This window comes from Sylvia atricapilla, chromosome 27, assembly GCF_009819655.1.
Source record: "Sylvia atricapilla isolate bSylAtr1 chromosome 27, bSylAtr1.pri, whole genome shotgun sequence".
Classification (NCBI taxonomy): domain Eukaryota; kingdom Metazoa; phylum Chordata; class Aves; order Passeriformes; family Sylviidae; genus Sylvia; species Sylvia atricapilla.
This window is the reverse complement of record NC_089166.1, coordinates 385108-402790: the sequence shown is the minus strand read 5'-3', so window position 1 is coordinate 402790 and position 17683 is coordinate 385108. Positions and strand designations below refer to the sequence as shown.

Here is a 17683-nt window from a genome sequence, read left to right as displayed (position 1 = left end):
TGCCGATCCGAGGGCTCCCTCCTGCCATCACCGGTGTGTCCTGAGCCGGCCCGGGCCCTGCGCTGGGTTTGGCTGCTGGTTCCCGTGTCCCCGTTCCCGGTGGCGGGGACAGCACGGCCCAGGTCCTGTCTCCGTCACTGAGGGCTCCGTGCTGATGGTGCTCTCCAGGTAGGTTCAGCCACGATATCACAAAATCGCAGGGTCATGTGGGTTGGAAAAGACTTCCCAGTTCATCGAGTCCAACGTGTGACTGGTCCCTACCTTGTCAATAGACCAGAGCACTTGAGTGCCAAGTCCAGTCGTTCCTTGGAAATCTCCAGGGATGGGGACTCCACCAGCCCCATGGACAGCCCCTTCCAGTGTTTAACAGCCCTTTCTGTGAAGAAATTCCTTGAGATGTCCTCATATCTAGGTGTCAAACTGGCAAACCAGGGTATAAGTACAAGGCAAGTAATTTGCCAATTGCAGCTGGGATGTGTTTGAAAGTGCGATATCTAGCACTCAGAGCTTTAGCAAAAGAATGGAATAAAGATGCACAAATAAACCTCAAATTATTAAAAACACTGACCTATCAATAGTCACCTACCCCTAGGAGAGGCCTCCCTTCTGTGGGCTTGCTGAATCAGCCATAACATGATGCACACACACCTACACACAGACTCTGCTCCATCTTGCTCTGTTCAGTGCTTTGCACTTGCACTTGGGCCCGAAGGTCAGATCCTGATGTGCTGCCAAGCACACATGAGCAGGAGCTGTATCTTTATGTGAGAATAAAAGCTGTGTGTGGAGCAGGAGGGCTCAGCCTGCCTCCTTCCCCTCTTTCTCTGCACTTCTGAAAGGTGTAGTTACAAATTTGTTATTGGCAGCAAATCTGCAGGTGTTTGCTTTCAGGGTGCGAGCAGGCAAAGCTTTCTTCAATCCTTCACCTGAGACAAATAACAAATGGGGCCCAGAGCAGTGCTGTCCCCTGGGCTGGACACCTGGTTTCTCAGTCAGGCCCACCCAAGTCGTTTTGCCAAACAGGAGGGTGTGAGTAACATGACAGTGAAGAGTCTCCTCCCCTGAAGGCCTTCGGCCTCGCTCACTGATGGTGATGATGGTGGTGTGTGTGCATGGTCTGGGCCTCCAAGGAGCCTTTCAAGGAGCACAGTCCATGTTCACCCTGCTCCTGATCTCGTGCACTGCAGATAACTCCTGGGGATGAAAGCTGGCTCCATCTGTCTCTCCCATTCCCCAGGGCACAGAACTCCCGACATCCAGACCTTCTTTGGTATGAGAGTCTGTCTTATCACAGCGTGAGGAGATACAGGCTCCAGAGCGTGGGGGCTCCTTGTACCTCTCCTCAGAGTCCCCTGGAATTCATGTAAAACATCCACACTGTAAAAGGTCAGTGTTTGCTGTTTTCTTTGGATTTACAGTGCAGTTCTGCCTGTGGGGTCACTCACTGGCACCCACAGATGCTTTTATACATGTCTGTGGGACTAAAGCAGCTTTCTCAGTGGAATCCTCAAGTTTTCCAGAGGAGGAGGGGAGCAGTCTTGCTGGAGGAAGAGACATGGAGGTACAGACATACATACTGTGCCTGTTCACGTGCATCATTCCAACCTGCTTTGCTACAAACCAGCTCTGCTTTATCCTAAAGAGGCACAACAGTCCCCAAAGTAAAGTGTGGCTGGCTCTTCCCCAATGGGAGCTTCAGGGGCTGGATTTTTCACATGGAAGACTGTTCTCCTGTAGTTCTGTCATTTCCCACTGCTTGCCTTCTGTCTGTCTCTTTGCAGGTCTCACTTTGGCTTTAATTTAGTGTTACTCCTTTCAGCGTGGAAGCTGGGTGCTCGAGCACAAGGCTGTGCTCTGCACAGAGGAGTGGGAGTGCAGCCTCTGGGCTTGCAGGGCAGGGATATTATGGCTAGCAGAGATATCAAGGCCAGTAGAGATATCATGGCTTTAGCAGGAATGTAAGATTAGCAGGGATATCATGGCTACAGTAGGGATATCACAGCTCCAGGGCCCCCAGCCCCTGCTGTGGATTTCCTCTGTGAGCTGAGGCAGGTGCCCACCTCTCCTCTGCTCCATTCCTCTCTGCCACAGCACGTCCCACTGCAGGAGTCGGTGCCACAGCAGTGACAAGGACAAACGTGACTCCAGAGCAAGTGTGCAGCCAGCAGGGTCCCTTCTGACCCTGTCACACAGGCCTCTAGGGGGTTAAAGCACTGATAGTACATTAAAGACAGGAGGTGCCCAGATCCTGCCCAATGGAAGCCGTAGGAATAGCACAGAGAGGAGCTCAAATCTAATCTTGCATCTATAAACAGCTTATGTTGCTTTTTATGAGTAGTTGAATCAAACAGTGGGAATTGAAAGCAGCTGTTACTCAGTCACTGCACAGGAACGAGCAAGTGGCAGCTGAAGTCAACACACTGGAGCAAAAATGCCTTCAATTTCAGTCAAAGTCAGAGTGAGGACGCTGGAATAGGGAACAAATCAAAGGAAAGTGTTTTCTGCTCCCAGGTGTTCTGCTGATGGGAAGGCTGAGTTCTGTGTCATGAATTATTCACCACTTGTGGTGATGCTGTGAAGATTGCTTTGCAGGTAGGAAGAGGGAGAGAGTCACCAGCTTGTCTCACACAGCCCCCAGACAGCTCCTGGCTGGAACACACCATCTGCCTGGAGGAGAAGAACCATCCTGGCTGGGCTCCATCCCAGGCAGGACACTGCCCACACCCAGAGACCCATCACCCTGTGCCGTGAGGGTGAGCCTGGCCCAGAAATACCGAGGGGTCTCTTCCACCCGCCGTGTCAATAAGTATTCCCAAGCCAAAGCAGACAAACCATGTAAGGGAGGAGGAAATGAAATTTAATGAGGCAAATGTCACAGGGAAAACCTGAAAAGAGGAGCCACTTGCAGAGATGTCGTTGAATCCCAGGCTTAGGCACACACTTGGCCAATGCTGCACAAGAGCTGAGGCAAAACATGCCAGGGAAAGGACATGGATGGAGGAGTCTCCCTCTTCATGGTGCTCAGGTGGGCTCAAGCATTTCTGAGAGCCTGGGAGACAAGCAGGAGAGGGCTGAATTCAAAGAATCTTTGAGATGAGAGTAGTCAGAGTATTCCTTCTCAGATGAACCCAAAATGTCAAGAGCTGTAATTCAATACCATTTTAAAAAGAGTTTTATATGCAAATAGTTATGTGAAAAATTAAATCTCCTGGCAGTGTTTGCCACCCAACCATCTATATTGCTGAGCTGATGAACGGGAACTGGAGAGAAATGGATTAAAAAGAAGATAAAAAGGATGCTGAACATTGAAAGTTCAGACCTCTGTCTGTCTGCATTTTAATCTTCTGATGTTTAAAGAGATTTTGGGAGGAGAGAGATTTTAAATGTTTAATTTCTGTATTTAGCAGTATCTGAAGGTAATTTTTACTTTTTTTTTTCCTCCCCCCTGCCTTTTACAAAAGTAAATAGATAATGAAATCATAAGAAATTGGCTGGGGAAACTGGGGCCAGGCAGCAATTTGGATTTTCATTTCAATTGAATAGATTTTAGAGGGATAATTCACCCTCAAAGAAACCTCATCCCCTTAGCGATGTTTCTCTATTTTCCTCAGGCAGATCTCAAGGAACATGAAAAAGTTTAACAAACATCTGTGGTACATTTTCTGTATGCTCTGTAACATTAATGGGAATGTTGGTATTTCTCAGTTTGGAAATTTCCTCTCTAAGTACTTAATATTTTCTTAGCATCAAGTCAATCACTGATGCAGGTTTAAAAATATTGATTTCCACTGGCTGCTGTTGACCCCCTCAGCTTCTGGCAGGTTTGAAAACGTGGCACCATAAACTACCTCTTGCTTTCTGAGCAGAGACTCCACACAATTACCCAGGCCACAAATGACCATCACAGGGGTGATGCTGTCCTGATAAATTTTAATTGGCAGGAGTTACAAATAAAAATCCTTATCATCAACATAATTTTTGTGCCTTCAGAGCTGGGATTATTCCTGTGGCATTAATCCACTGCAGGTTTGGGGTTTGGCTTCTCTGCCCCTGGCTGTTACTTGCAGGATTTCCAATCTTGGAGTGAGCAGCAGGAGATGCCTCTGAACTCACCTGGAATTTCTCATTTCAACCAGACATGATGTGCTTGACAAAAGCTGAGGAGAAATGAGAATGTGAGGGGTCAGGACATGCTGTGAGCTGGGGGCAGGTGGAGAGGCAGCAGGGGGAACCCCCAGCCCAGACCCCCCAGGGATGAAGGGGATGCTCTGCCAGGACTAATATTTCTGTTTCTGTTCCCACTTTTTGCATGCCGTCCCCACCCTGGTCAGAGGGATGCCAACCCTCGGAGATGAGCTGGTACCATTATCCCCATTTTTCTGAGGCTGAAGGAAATGGGTCCCCTCTTTCCCTCACTGCTCTCCAGTTTTAGGGGTTCCTAAATTTAACCACCTCCTGTTCCAGATTTTCACCCTCTTGGAGCAGCGAGTGATCCAGGTCTCCAAATGTTCCCAATTAGCCTCTGCTGGGAAAGATGCTGGCTTTGTTTATTTTCAATAGCTTGCAACAAAACAGTGCCAAGACTGTGGATAAAACAGGCCTGAACTCCTTGGAAACATGCTGTCTTCAGCTGCTTTTCCTGGAAATCACTGGCACAACCACCTTGTTCCCACCCTGGCTGACATGTCTCAGTGCTTTTTTGGAAAGGCTTTGGAGGGTGGTCCACACCTCGCTTCCTGTGATCACCAATGTCATAGAATCATGGAATCATTGAGGTTAGAAAAGACCATTAAGATCATCAAGTCCAACCAGAGCCCTTGCTGAGGATGCATTTTGTGCCCTAAGACAAAACAGCTGATTCTGAGATGTCCCTGATGGGAATCTCCTGCTCCTACCTTCGTAGTTGATACAGCCATTGGCATCTTCCTGCCCTGCCATGAGCTGCTCCACCTCGCTTTCCGTCATCTTCTCTCCTGGAAGGGGAGGATGGAGAATGAGGGGAAGGGTTTTCAGCCTGCCAGGACCTTTCTGTCCTTCTTTCAGATAACCAAGGACACCAGAGGGAGGAGAAGGGGATTAAAGAAGAAATGTGTGCTACTGCTGAGGAATGCTGGTGGGAGATAGTGGAGAGAGGACCACAGTGCAACTGCTGTTTGACAACTGAGGATGTTCTGGAGTCTCCACCTTGCCTGGGTCATGCATGAAGCTGTGGCATGAGATGGAAACGGCCACACATTCAGGACTCTTGACTCCTAAAAGAGCCTGTGAGCAGCAGAGTGAAAAGGGCCAGCTTTTGATACGTGAGACCAGGCGGCTACTGGAGCCGCTTTCCCAGAAGGAGCTCGGGGCCCACACCTCGCTCCCCGCGGGCCCAGCCCCGGCCCAGCCGTACCCAGTGTGACCAGCACGTGGCGCAGCTCGGCGCCCATGACCATCCCATTGCCCTCCTTGTCGAACACACGCAGCCCTTCCACAAAGTCCTCGAAGGTGCCCTGCTCCTTGTTGCGGGTGAAGTGCTGCAGGATGGGGAGGAAGGTCTCAAAGTCCAGCATCTTTGTGTTCATTTCTGGAAGGGGAGGAGATGGGGTCAGAGATGAACCTCGGGGGGCTGAATTCAGCCTCTGAGGGCCTCCTGATTAACTGTCCCAGTCTCTTTTCCATCAGAGTGCAGGGGAGAAGCCTCGTGAGGAGACAGAACTATTATATTAGAGATTGGAAGATCCATATGAGGAATAAAGTGTCGACATCAGGGGCCTGCACAGAGACCTTTGATATCAGCCCAAAACTAAACCATCAAGTGGGTCATTTGTCACCACAGTAATGTGGCCACGCTGGGACTGGTCTGGTTATACCAGTTTGCACCAGTTCAGGATAAAGTCTGCTAAGCATCACTTGCCACCATTCCTATGTGAGGACTGCCTATCCCCTATTGTCATCATCCATGGTATGGGGAAGGGGGGTGAAGGAATTACACAGGAATGAAGCCTGTCTGCATAATTTCCTTCCCCGTTCCTTCACCTTGCAGGGTTCTTCCTACAGGGAACGTGACCCTCTACTTGCTGCCAGGGAGCAGAGGAATTGCTTGTCCCGCCCTGTCCCCAGCTTGCTGTCACCTTCTGGTTTAGGCTTGCCCAGCACCTTGAGGACCTCTGCGTTGGTGGGGTTGTGGCCGAGCGCCCGGAGCACGTCCCCGCACTGTCCGTAGCTGATCTGCATCGTCCCCGCGGGCGTCCGGTCAAACAGCCCGAAGGCTTCCCTGAACTCTGCAGGGAGGAAGAGCTGAGTGGCCCTCCTGCCGCTCCAGGGAAGTGTGTCGTGCCTGGCAGGCAGGGAAGGGACCGACGTGTGCTCATTGTGCCCTCTGAACACGCAGCAGCCCCCAGTGAGCTTGTGCAATGCGGGCTGAGGTTTGCCAGACTCCTTGGACAAGTAGCTTGGCTGCTTGAGCAGGTTTTGTCACCTCTGCAGAGGTGGCTGGGTGACCTGCTGGATCCCTGCACCCTCAGCAGCTGGCTTTGCTGCAGGACATCTCTACATATCCTCTTTTCCACTCAGATCTCCATGCTCTGGGTCTGTCCCTGCCAGAGACTGTTCCTCCCACCAGAAACCCTGACTTTGACCCAGGCTGCATCTTGCACCATGAATGAAAAATACTTTTTCCCTCCCAAGCTCTGGATCTTACTGGCCTTTCCCCCAAGAAGGGGTTTGATGTGTGGGGCCTTGGCTCTTGTGTCTGTGGTGAAAAACTACCTGGAAAAAGGATTCCCCATTTCTAAAGCCATCCCTGAGAGAAGCTGAACTCAGCACTTACCTTCAATCTGCTCTGCCGTGAATTCAATCTGTAAAGAGAAGGAAGCAGAGCTGGGCATGAGACATGGGTTACTGCTGGGGGGAGCAAAGGAACTCTCCCCTCTGGACCTCTCTCTCCCCAGGCTCGGGGCAGGGGGCTGTATCCATGCTGTGTCCCATTATCTGGGCCATGTCTGGCTGTGCTGTGTCCCCGACTGCTCCTGTCCTCCCTGTGGAGCTGAGATCCCTGTGGAGAGCACAGCTGGCAGCAGCGGTGTGGGCAGGCAGGAGGGATGCTCAGACCACAGTCAGGACTATTTTGGGTGGAAAGGATGTTATTTTAGGGCTTTATCTCAAGTTCAAGTGATTAAACAGCCTCCATGCTGAGCCTGCTTTAATAATTCTCCTGCCATAGCTCTGGCTTAAAAATGTGAGTATCCCGAAGAATCATGGAAAAAGGGAGTTCCTGTTGTGGAGCTGTTGGATAAAGGATGCTCTTATGTGGAGGAGGCAGTGCAGGCAACAAAATACTTCAGGATGGAGACAGTGGGTGGCAGAGAAGCTTTTTATTTCTGCTGGGGCCCCGACGCGGGGTCTCAGCGGGAGCTGGGGTTTAACTGCAGCCGCAGCTCCGGGAGCGGCGTGCCGGCTCCCTGCAGTGAGTGCTGGGCAGGGCTGGCTGGGGGGGACTGAGACATCTCCCCAGCGGGGACAGCATCCCTCCCAGCCTGCTGCATCCACACAGTCAGATAATTTCCCCTCCCAAGGCTGGCTTCCAGCCTGGCTAATGCCATTTGCAGAGCGCTTTGCATCGCCTGTGCCTGGCAGATGACAGGAGAAACACGGTGGCGTCTTCATTCCTCACTCACCTTCACGCTCTTGGGATCGAAGGCAGGCTCCGAGCCTGACGCTGCTTTGGCTGCTTCCTTCTTCGGGTCGGGTTTCTTGAGCGGCATCGCGCTGGGATTTGCGGAGGTGCGGGATGAGTCCTGCCGCCCGGCGAGGGGAGTGAACGGGGGGATGAAAGGCAAAGGCTGCTCCTTCCCTTATATACGGAGCCCAGTGCTCACCCTGGAGGGGCAGGCCAGCTGCTGGAGCAACTGCTACTTACTATAAAAGGAAGAAAACTCAAACGAGAGGGGCCCCAATTTGACAATTGCCCATTGTCATCGGCTCCTGGCTCCACGGAGCCACCAGCTGCCCCCCCCCAGCTGCAGAAGGGGGGACATGTCCCCCTCCAGCACCTGCACCGGGTGGGCTGCATGGGGGCTGCTTGCTAAATGATCACTGAAACCTAAACGCCAATGGCTACGGGGCCAGGCAACAAAATAGCAACAGGATGGCTGATAAACCTGCGGCGATACCCACGGCGAAATGTGCCTGTTTGCAGGCAGGCTGTGAGGAGCAGCACTGTGGAGCCCTTGCAAGACCAGGATCTATGAAGGGCTGCTTCAAAGGAGCTCAGAACTCTGAACACTCCCTTGGCCTCGTGCTCAGGGTCTGCTTTGTCCTGGTCTATCCTCAGGGCTGAGCTTGTGCCCTGGAAAAGACCAGTGTAGGTGCTCACCTTCCTCAGGGTAGTTAAGGAGGAAATGGGAATGATGGCCAAAGCCACAGCTGAATTCATGAGTGCAAATCTTTCCCATCCCAAGCACCTCCAAAACCTGCAGGGCAGATGGGGTCTTCTTTTGGCTCCTCTTCAGGTGGCTCTCACTCACCTCTCCCAACTGTTTGAGGAGTCACAAAGGCACAGAACTTATTGAAGTTCAGCGTCTCAGAAAATGGGGCTTGAGTGTTTTACTGAGGCATTCTAAACCATCAACTTAAACAAGATGTGTGGGGCACCAGGGCAAAGGAGTTATGGAGGTCATTCAGGAGGAGGGAGCAGCCACAAACTGCTGGGAATTCTCTGTGTGCATCATCTCCTCATTGCTAGCAGGGACTGGGGAGCTGAGGGGGCTGGATGGGTATCATTTGCAATCATTGCTTTTCAGAGCTCTCTAGAATATAACAAGTAATTTAGCAAAAAAACTCAACATGTTTTGTTAAGTGTGAACTCAGAGCCTGGGTCAGGTTTCGCTTGGGAAATCAAGGGAATCAAATTGGCCCTGAGCTGCCTCCCCCTCAGCATCCATCCGACTCCAAAATAACCTCACTTTAACTCCATCTTCACCCCCCAGCAGCTTCTGGGTCAGAAATCAGACCCAGCAGAGCCTTCAGAGAACATTCATGGTGCAGTTTGCTCACCCTCTGCCCGTGCAGCATCCCGAGGAGCCGCTGGCAGAGCTGGTGTCACACCCATGCCATGGCCCAGGCAGTGGGGACAGGCAGCTGCAGACAGTGTCCCCAGCCCCTCCGTGATTTTCAGTGATGGCTACTGCAGGACTTGTTCTGCTGTGTGATTCCATCAGCAGGAGCAGCAGCCCCTCCTGAGCCCTGTCCTTGGGATTTGTGGTGCTCCCTTGGCCTTCCCTCCCCGCAGGAGCCCAGCAGGACTCTGACCCTTATCCCACAGTCACGGCTGGGACCAGGATGAGCTGCCTTGCCAGGAAAACCCCAAGGAAGGCTCTGGGGGCTCTGCTGCTCCGTGCAGGATTGGGGCACTCAGAGAGGCAGCAAGAGCTGTGTCTAGACATGGGTTATATGGGCCAAGGGAGGGGCCCAGGCTGGGAGCTGCTGTTCCAGGGATTTGGCACTGGGCTGTTGAATTCCAGCCTCATCCCACTAATGACAACCTGCCTGGGGGAAGAAGGCTCCCCTCTTCGTGCCCCGTTTCCCCAGGGGGCCGCTTGGGCTGCTGGGGTCACAGGCTGTTGGAACTGGCTGAGTGGTGGGAACAAGCTGGGCAGCAGCGTGACCCTGAAGGGCAGGGAACAGCCCTGGGGCCTGCCAGGGGGATGCAGGTGACAAGGGATGGTGACAGCTGCAGTGGGACCAGCTCTGACCTGATGCCCAGTGACGGTGTGGGACCTCATCCTGCTCCCTGCACCCCCCTGCCCCAGGATGGAGCCTCCAGCCCCTCTCCCAAGGAGACTGAATGCAGACGTGCCCTGAGGTCACTGTGGGTGCCTGGGGGAGCAGGACAGATGCCAGCACATCTCCCCAAAACACATCCCAGCCCCTGGAGAAGGAAAAGGGTTAAACTGGCGTCTGTCTGAAAGACATCCCATCGCAGGAGCATCAGCTCGAGGTGCTGCTCACGTGCTTGCACCCTCTGCCTCCCTGCCTCCAGCCACCTTGCTAGGATTTTATCCACCTTCCTCCGGCTCCTTGGGACCAGTCTGGGGCTGGAATGGACTTAGGAGCATGGGGGCAGTGGGGGAATGCTGTGACAGCTGAAAAATGAGCCACCAGGCAGTGAGAGAAGTTTCTGAAAAGAGAAGAGGAATCTGCCTTGAATGAAGAGGATTTTAGCACCTTGGGCTAAGCCAATAAACCTCTGCCGTCCCCATCCGATCCGGAATTGTTTGCACACATTCTCGGAGCTGCTTAAAGCAGGCAAGACACAAGGAGAGCCTAGGATCAAGCATGGTGGGGGGAGAAACCCCCCTGCCTGGAGAGCCCGTGACCAGAACCCCATCGGGACCCCACAAGGACAGGGGACTCACCCAGCCCTGATCTCCCAGGGACGGGCTGTGCCCCCACTGCCACCTCACCTCAGTGGGGCTGGCAGCCAGGAAGGTGCTCCCAGAAGATGCTCTGTCCTGCTTAACACACCAGCCCTCTCCAGCACTGGCAGCGATTCTGGTCCCAGAAGTCCCCATCCGAGTGACACGGTGGCACCATGGAGGCATCTGGCCCGGTGGGAGGTCTCATGGTGACTCTCCTCTGCTGCTGTCTCCTGAGCTCGGCGTGGGCTCTGGTAAGTCCGCATGGCCCCGGGGCTGCTCCGCTCCCTCTCCTGGCTTTAAATGTTGTGCCACTGGCCCGGGCGGGGCTGGCTGTGCTCCCGACTCACATCCCGCTCTGCAGAGCTGCTGGGCAGGACGGGAGAGCATCTCCACTGCTGCTAAAAGCTTTCCAGCAGCCATGGAGGCACTCCAGCGTGATGGCTTTTCCATTTCTTGGACACACAGGGCAGGGTTCAGAGCCCCGGAGGTGCCGGGGGAACTGAGTGGGCGGTTTATGAGCAGTGCAGGAGGGGCTGGAGGGATGTGGAGAGGGCAGAGCTGGCACAGCCAGTGAGGCTCCTGCAGCCGGGCCCCCATCCTGCTGATTCACCCCCAGGATCCCTGACCAGCTCCACATCCACCCACCCAGATGCTGCTTTGGGGAAGAGCGTGGACAGGGATCCTGGATCTCCTCTCTGGGGCCAGATTTGGCTGTGCTCACTGGAGGCAGTCTGGGGAGAGTGACCCCTCTGCATCTCAGCTCCTTGTCACTTCCAAAGCTGTGTCCTCATCCTGGCTTTAAACTCCTTCAAGCATCTTAGCCCAAAACACCCCAAAAGACATTTGTACATGTGGTGTGATGGGGAGGCTGAAGGTGCCACGGGTTGCACTGTCTGCTCTGGGCACTGGCTGCTTTGCTGAGCCCCTGTGGGGCAGTTTTACCCAGAGTTTGCCAGACCTGGCCTGGAGAGCTCAGCCTGGGCAATAGGGACACCCAGCACTGCTGGAGGTGAGTGACAGGGAGCTGGGGCAGGAGCCTGACAGGCCACTGATTTCAGCAAAAAAACATGAGCAAAATTGACCATGGAGAGGGTGGGAAGTGGCTTGGGGTCAGCATCAGCCTTAGAAGAGGGAAAAATAAGAGCAGGAAGAGTTTTTTTCTTCCCTGTGTTGTTGAATCTACCCAAAGCCACCCGAACCTGAAAGTCCTGGGGAGGGTTGGGAGAGCATAGCCACACCATGACTTGAGCCAAGGCATTGTCACTTGGGTTTTGTCTGGGCAGGTCGATCCTGATGATGTTCTCACAAAAGAGGAGCAGATCTATCTCCTGGTGGAGGCTAAAGAAAAGTGTCAAAGGGACATAAAGGCCCAGCCAGAGAAGATCAAAGGTATTGTCCCTCCCCTGTGCTTGGATCAGCCAGCCCTGGTGGAGCTGGTGACACCGTGGGGAATGCTGTCCTCTCTGTTGGGGTGGGGCTGAGGACATCTGGCTCCTGGGGTCTGTAGAGCTCATGGCACCATCTGTGCTCTGGGTGCAGCCAGCACTGGCTCCAGCATTTTCCAGACAGCTCCATGTACACCACAAACGAGAGCTGTGGAGAAGCCTTGCCCCATCTGGAAGTGGTGGGATGTGTCCCCTTCCCTGGCCCACTGCAGCTTCTCCCTCTCTGCCCAGAGGGATCTGTGGCAGCATTTTCCTCCCCATGGTCCAGCCCACAGGGGGGAAGCCAGGGGTTATGCTAAGCCCCTGACTGGAAACGTGAGACGTGTGTCTTTGCTCTCTGGCCAGGCCCCAGCTGCCCTCCGGAGTGGGACGGGATCATCTGCTGGCCAAGGGGCTCCCCGGGCCAGGAGGTGTCAGTGCCTTGCCCCGACTACATCTACGACTTCAACCACAAAGGCAAGTCTTGCACCTGGGCAGAGAGCAACCTCACCCTGGTGACAATCCATGGAACAAGGACAGGTCTGGCCTTCTGCTGCCACGGTGCCCGTTGCTGTTCCCAGGTCATGCCTACAGGTACTGCAGTGCCTTTGGGACCTGGGCCATGGCTCTCAGCATCAACAAGACCTGGGCCAACTACACAGAGTGTGCCCTGCTCTTCTCCTCCGAGAGCCGGAGCCACCAGAAGGTGACCTTGTTTGTCAGAGGTGCTGGGAAGGGGGTGTGGATGGGCGCCAGGGGAGGATGAAGCAAAGGCCAGGGGAAGTGCTGGGGGCAGGGGGCTCTTCTGTCTCTGCTCCTCAAACCAGCCCTGCTCCCCCTGTGCTCTGGCAGGGAGGTGCAGCTCAGTCCTTCTCTTCCAGGAGGTGTTTGACCGCCTGCACCTCATGTACACCGTGGGCTACTCCATCTCCCTGGCCTCCCTCATCGTCGCTGTCTGCATCCTGTCCTACTTCAAGTAAGGAGAGGCCAAAGCCCCTCCTGTGTGGGAGAATCCTCCTCACCACATCGCCCACGAGCCCAGGAATTCCTCAAGGAAAGGGAACAATCCCAGACCCAACACAAACATCAGCCAATTTCCCAAACCCCCAAACACCCCCAGTATGACCAGCTCCTGATCTGCTCCACCCTGCTCTTGGGCAGTGTGGACACCCCACTTGTTCCAGATCTGGTTTCCCAGACACCCCAGAGCCCACTCTGAGACCCCCCCATTCCCTGAGCCCAAGTGTGATGAGTTGGTTGGGCAGCTGGGGTTTGGTCGGTGTCACATCCCTTCTCCTCAGGCGCCTGCACTGCACACGGAACTACATCCACGTGCACCTCTTCACCTCCTTCATCTGCCGGGCCCTCAGCATCTTCCTCAAGGACCTGGTGCTCTACTCCGGCCCGGCGCCCAGCGACGCCGACAGGATGCGGGAGGACGAGCTCAGGGCTCCCTTGCCAGGACAGCGGGGCCACCTGGCAAGTGGGGGACGGGGGGAAAGGGGGATTTACGAGCCCTGAGGTGTGCTTGGGATCATCCCAGGCCGGGGCTGTGCTGCTCAGGGGGAGGGGATGAAGGTCCACGTTTGGCTCTGCCCAGCTCCTCCCTGTCCTGGTGCCACACTGGAGACCAGAGCCACAGAGTACCTTGGCCTGTGCACAGGGAATTCCTGTCCTATGGGAAGGAAGAGGCTGGAATATCCCAGGGGAGATGCAGGTCTCTGCAAGAAGAACATGAGGCACAGCTGGGTTTTGGTGACCAGAAAGCAAAAACCACCAGGTTTTGCTTTTGGGGACCAGCCTGACACAGGCATCTCCCTGTGCCCCCAGGTTGGCTGCAAGGTGGTGGTGACTCTCTTCCTCTATTTTCTGGCCACCAACCACTACTGGATCCTGGTAGAAGGTCTCTACCTGCACAGCCTGATCTTTATGGCCTTCCTCTCCAACAAGAGCTACCTGTGGGTCCTCATCATCATCGGCTGGGGTGAGCACAGCCCCGGCCATGGCCCCAGGGAGCAGACAGAGCTGTGGCACTGGCCGTGGCTGAGTGGCACCGAGTGCCCAGGGAAGGGCAGTGGGATGCAGGAGCTGCTTTGATCTGATGTTTCAGCCCTGCTCCTCACTCTGTGCCTGCCCCTCCAGGTCTCCCTGCTGTGTTTGTGTCCATCTGGGCCAGCGTCAGGGCCTCACTGGCAGATACACAGTATGTACAGCCACCTTCACCGGGGCCTTTGGGAGGGGAACAGTGGCTGCAAATGCCAGCAAAGTCTGTGGGCACTAGAGCTTTTTGGAAATGAAAAATGTCCAAAAACAACAAAAGAAGGGAACACACATTCAAGGCTTGTTCATAGAATTGCCAGTAGTGCAGAGCAATAGGGATTTTGTTCTGCATTTGGGAGGACAGTGGATGCAGGTTTGCAGCATAAATTGATAAATAAACAGCACAGAGATGGATGCTGAAGGGCACATTCTGGAGGGAGGCATTTTAAAAGGGGAAAGGCCACCATATGAACAGCAGGAGTTTGGGATGAGGTGGCCAAGGAGCCCTCATGAACATTAATGCTCATTTAAATCTGCTTTGCCCCATCACGATAGTTACAAATGCCTGTAGCTACATCTCAAAATTTACACAAAGCCCACCAAGGGGGTGGAGAGTGGGAGATGGGGGTGCTGGGGTGGGTGAGGGTACAGGGAGCCGTCCTTCCCAGTGGTGTCAGGTTTCTCCAAGGAGTTTCTTTACTGTTCTTCTCAGGTGCTGGGACCTCAGTGCGGGGAACATGAAATGGATTTATCAGGTCCCCATCCTGGCTGCTGTTGTGGTAAGAATCCTGGGGATGAACCTCCCATTTCCTTCTGGGGAAAGAGGATTGATAGAGACCAGAGCTCTTTGCTTGTGGTCACTGGGGTTTTGTCCCGGCCACTCCAGCACCAAGGGAGAGCCCAGAGGGATCCAGGGGCTCTGGTCCCTCCTGCTGTGACCACAGCATCACTGCCATGTCCCTGCCTGCACCTCACCCAGAGCTGCCTGTCAGTGTCCCCGAGGGCTCCTTGGGCGTTCCCCAGGTCACAGTGGGCACCATCACCACCGTGGGTGTCTGTTGGCAGGTGAACTTCTTCCTCTTCCTCAACATCGTCCGGGTGTTGGCCTCCAAGCTCTGGGAGACTACCACGGGCAAGCTGGACCCTCGGCAGCAGTACAGGCAAGTGCTGGCAGCAGCAAAGCCTCACGCTCTGCCTGCTCGGCCAGGACGGCTCCCGGAGCGTGTGAAGGACGAGCAGAGGTGTGGGAAGGGCTGGAGGACTGAGGAAGGGTGGCAGGACAGTGGCAGCCAGCTCTTTTGGCAGCTCTTCTGGATTGAAGCCTGGCTCTGGAGGTCGGAGTTTTCCTGCTCCCGCGCCCAGCCCGGGCCCTGCGGGCTGCCCAGCGGCTCCTCCGTAACGCCCCGGGCTTTCTCCTTTCAGGAAGCTGCTCAGATCCACGCTGGTGCTGATGCCGCTTTTCGGAGTCCACTACGTGGTGTTCACGGCCATGCCCTACACCGAGGTCTCCGGGCTCCTGTGGCAGATCCAGATGCACTACGAGATGCTCTTTAACTCCTCCCAGGTGTGTTGACACGGGATTGCTCCCAGCTCTGGGGGATGTTCATCCACGGAGCCTCAGGGACCTCAAACTCCACCTCTTTTGGTCTCTTGGCAGGGCTTCTTTGTGGCTTTTATCTACTGCTTTTGCAATGGGGAGGTAAGTGGGAAGAGGGTGGAACTAAGCTCTGTTCCAGCCTCTTTAGAGTCAGGGAAGGCAAACTTGTAGCGCCAGGCTGTGATAACCACAGCAAAAAGCTCAGGTCCATCCCTCTCAATAGGATTTGGATGGAAAAAAGGGAAAGGAAGGGAAAAGGAAAGGGGAAAGGGCAAGCAAAGGCAAGGCTGTTTTGCTGTCTCTGGGCACAGCAGTCCCCTCTGCTCTCCCAGGTGCAGGCCGAGATCAAGAAGGCTCATTTCCGCAGGCTCCTGGCGCTGGACCTGGGGCAGCCGGCGCGCCCCGGGAGCTGCTGCTGCGCCGGGCCGGGCTCCCAGGGCCCGCAGAGCCCGAGCCGGGCCGGGCGGGGAGCCGGCGGCGCCCGGGGGCTGCTCCCGGCCCGGCCCCGCCTGCCCGGCTACAGCTCCGGCACCTCGGACCAGCTCCTGCCCGGCCCTGCCCAGGAACCGAGCCAGAAACCCCGCGGGGAAAACACGGCGGATTTGGCAGACCTGACTCAGTGTCTCCCCCAGCCCAACAAGGAGCTGGAGACGATGCTGTGAAGCTGAGGGTGGATTTCCCACCTGGGCATGCAGAGGTGCCTGGAAAGATGCTGATCCTCACTCCTGGAGCTCTGCTTACACTCGCAGAGCCTGGGCTGGGACAGCGGCCGGAACAACCCGGCTCCTTTCTGTCAGAGCCAGGGTGCAAAGGGACCTCATGCTCCTCCTCCCCGCGGCCCGAAAACAAGCCATAAACCCTCATTCTGCTCTACGTGCAAGTGACTGATGTCATCTCTGTGCTTGCAAAGCCTTGGGTCTTCACCAGGAAACACCTCCGTGCTCACTCCTACCCCCGCGAGTGGGAGGTGACTTCTCCAGGGCCGTTAACGCCCATCCCATGAGCCCGTGGAGTGGTTCTGCAGCTGGTGGACAGAATGGACACCAACACACAACCACAAACTGGAGCGGGAGGCACTGGGACAGGGTGGGATGAAGGAGGCAGGACACACTTCATGGCCGGCAAGGGTGCAGGGGACACCTGGATCCCCAACACTTCATCCATTAACACAAAGGCCCCTGCATGCAACAGTCATCTCATTGCAGGCTGAGAAGTGAATAAAGAGAGTATGTCTGGCTTGTTTCCATCCTTGTATTCCCTCCCAGACCCAGCAGCCGGTTTCTGGAGAGCAGCAGTGCTGGGACAGGCTGGAAGCCCGGCCCCGTTCCCAGCCAGGTTCGCTCTCCCTCTGCCCCCTGCCCTGAGGGAAAAGGCATTCCCAAGGAGCTGTGTAGATGGCAGGTAAATTAAACACCATGGTGGTAGCACGGAGCATCTTCTTCCTCTGCAGCTCCTCAAGGCAGCGATTTCATGCTCAAGACATGGGACCAGGGAAATAATTGTGTGCATTCCCAGACCTTCCAGTGAAAAGCGATGGTGCAAAGCGAGCCATAGGGAACTGGAGGAACCATGGCAGGAGAGGGCTCCGACTGACAGTTTTAAAATCATCTCTTGGAAGGACTTTGTCTCCTTGGAAGACACAGCACCGGGGCCAGATCCCCTCTCAGAGCAGTTGGAATGCTGCTCACACTGCTCCCTTGTTCCCAGGGGACGGAACCTGCCGCAGATCTCACACGGCCCCGCAAACTGACACTTGTGGCTCCCTGTCACTGATCAATATTTAATCACTCTCCTCCCAAGAGGCTCCTGGTAGGTGGGAGGGGGGTGAGGAATTTCAATAATCCTACAAGGAGCAGAGGGAAGTGTTAAGGAGAAGGGGAGAACCCCTGGCATATGCCTCGTACGGGGGCCAGTTCCCAGTGGCAGCGAGATGGGATCTGGGAAGGGAGGGAGCAGATGGCAGCTCAGAGCATGGGGCTATTTTTACATTTTGTTTTGAAACTCCAGTCTTTAATCGCAGTGATGAACCTTCAGGGTGGGAAGGGGAACACAACAGCTTTACAGCCCTGCCAGTCTGCCCTGAAACACCCTTGTCTTCACACTGAACGTGCAGAGCTCAAACCAGGGCAACGATTCCTGCCCAGACTGTGGGGAGGAAGTCTGGAAATCCTTTTTAAAAACTCCAGCAGATTAGAGCTGGTGTCTGAGGGGTGCCCAAATAC

General features: G+C 54.9%; 2 protein-coding genes across 2 annotated transcripts; one reads left to right on the top strand and one right to left on the bottom strand.

The window, feature by feature from the left end:
• Positions 1–2836: 2836 nt before the first annotated feature.
• On the bottom strand, positions 2837–10535 carry LOC136372324 (myosin light chain, embryonic). Its single transcript, XM_066336927.1, has 8 exons — positions 10446–10535; positions 7659–7899; positions 6812–6839; positions 6114–6263; positions 5393–5566; positions 4896–4973; positions 4114–4157; positions 2837–3049 (listed from the first exon to the last, which is right to left on the bottom strand). Exons 2-7 carry the CDS (start codon positions 7743–7745, stop codon positions 4129–4131), a joined length of 546 nt encoding a protein of 181 aa, XP_066193024.1. The 5' UTR covers positions 7746–7899; positions 10446–10535; the 3' UTR covers positions 2837–3049; positions 4114–4128.
• Positions 10536–10573: 38 nt separating this feature from the next.
• LOC136372327 (parathyroid hormone/parathyroid hormone-related peptide receptor-like) lies at positions 10574–16463 on the top strand. Its single transcript, XM_066336932.1, has 13 exons — positions 10574–10651; positions 11684–11789; positions 12191–12301; positions 12406–12530; positions 12706–12800; positions 13126–13303; positions 13655–13808; positions 13967–14027; positions 14577–14643; positions 14930–15028; positions 15291–15428; positions 15522–15563; positions 15794–16463. Exons 1-13 carry the CDS (start codon positions 10574–10576, stop codon positions 16121–16123), a joined length of 1584 nt encoding a protein of 527 aa, XP_066193029.1. The 3' UTR covers positions 16124–16463.
• Positions 16464–17683: the final 1220 nt, after the last annotated feature.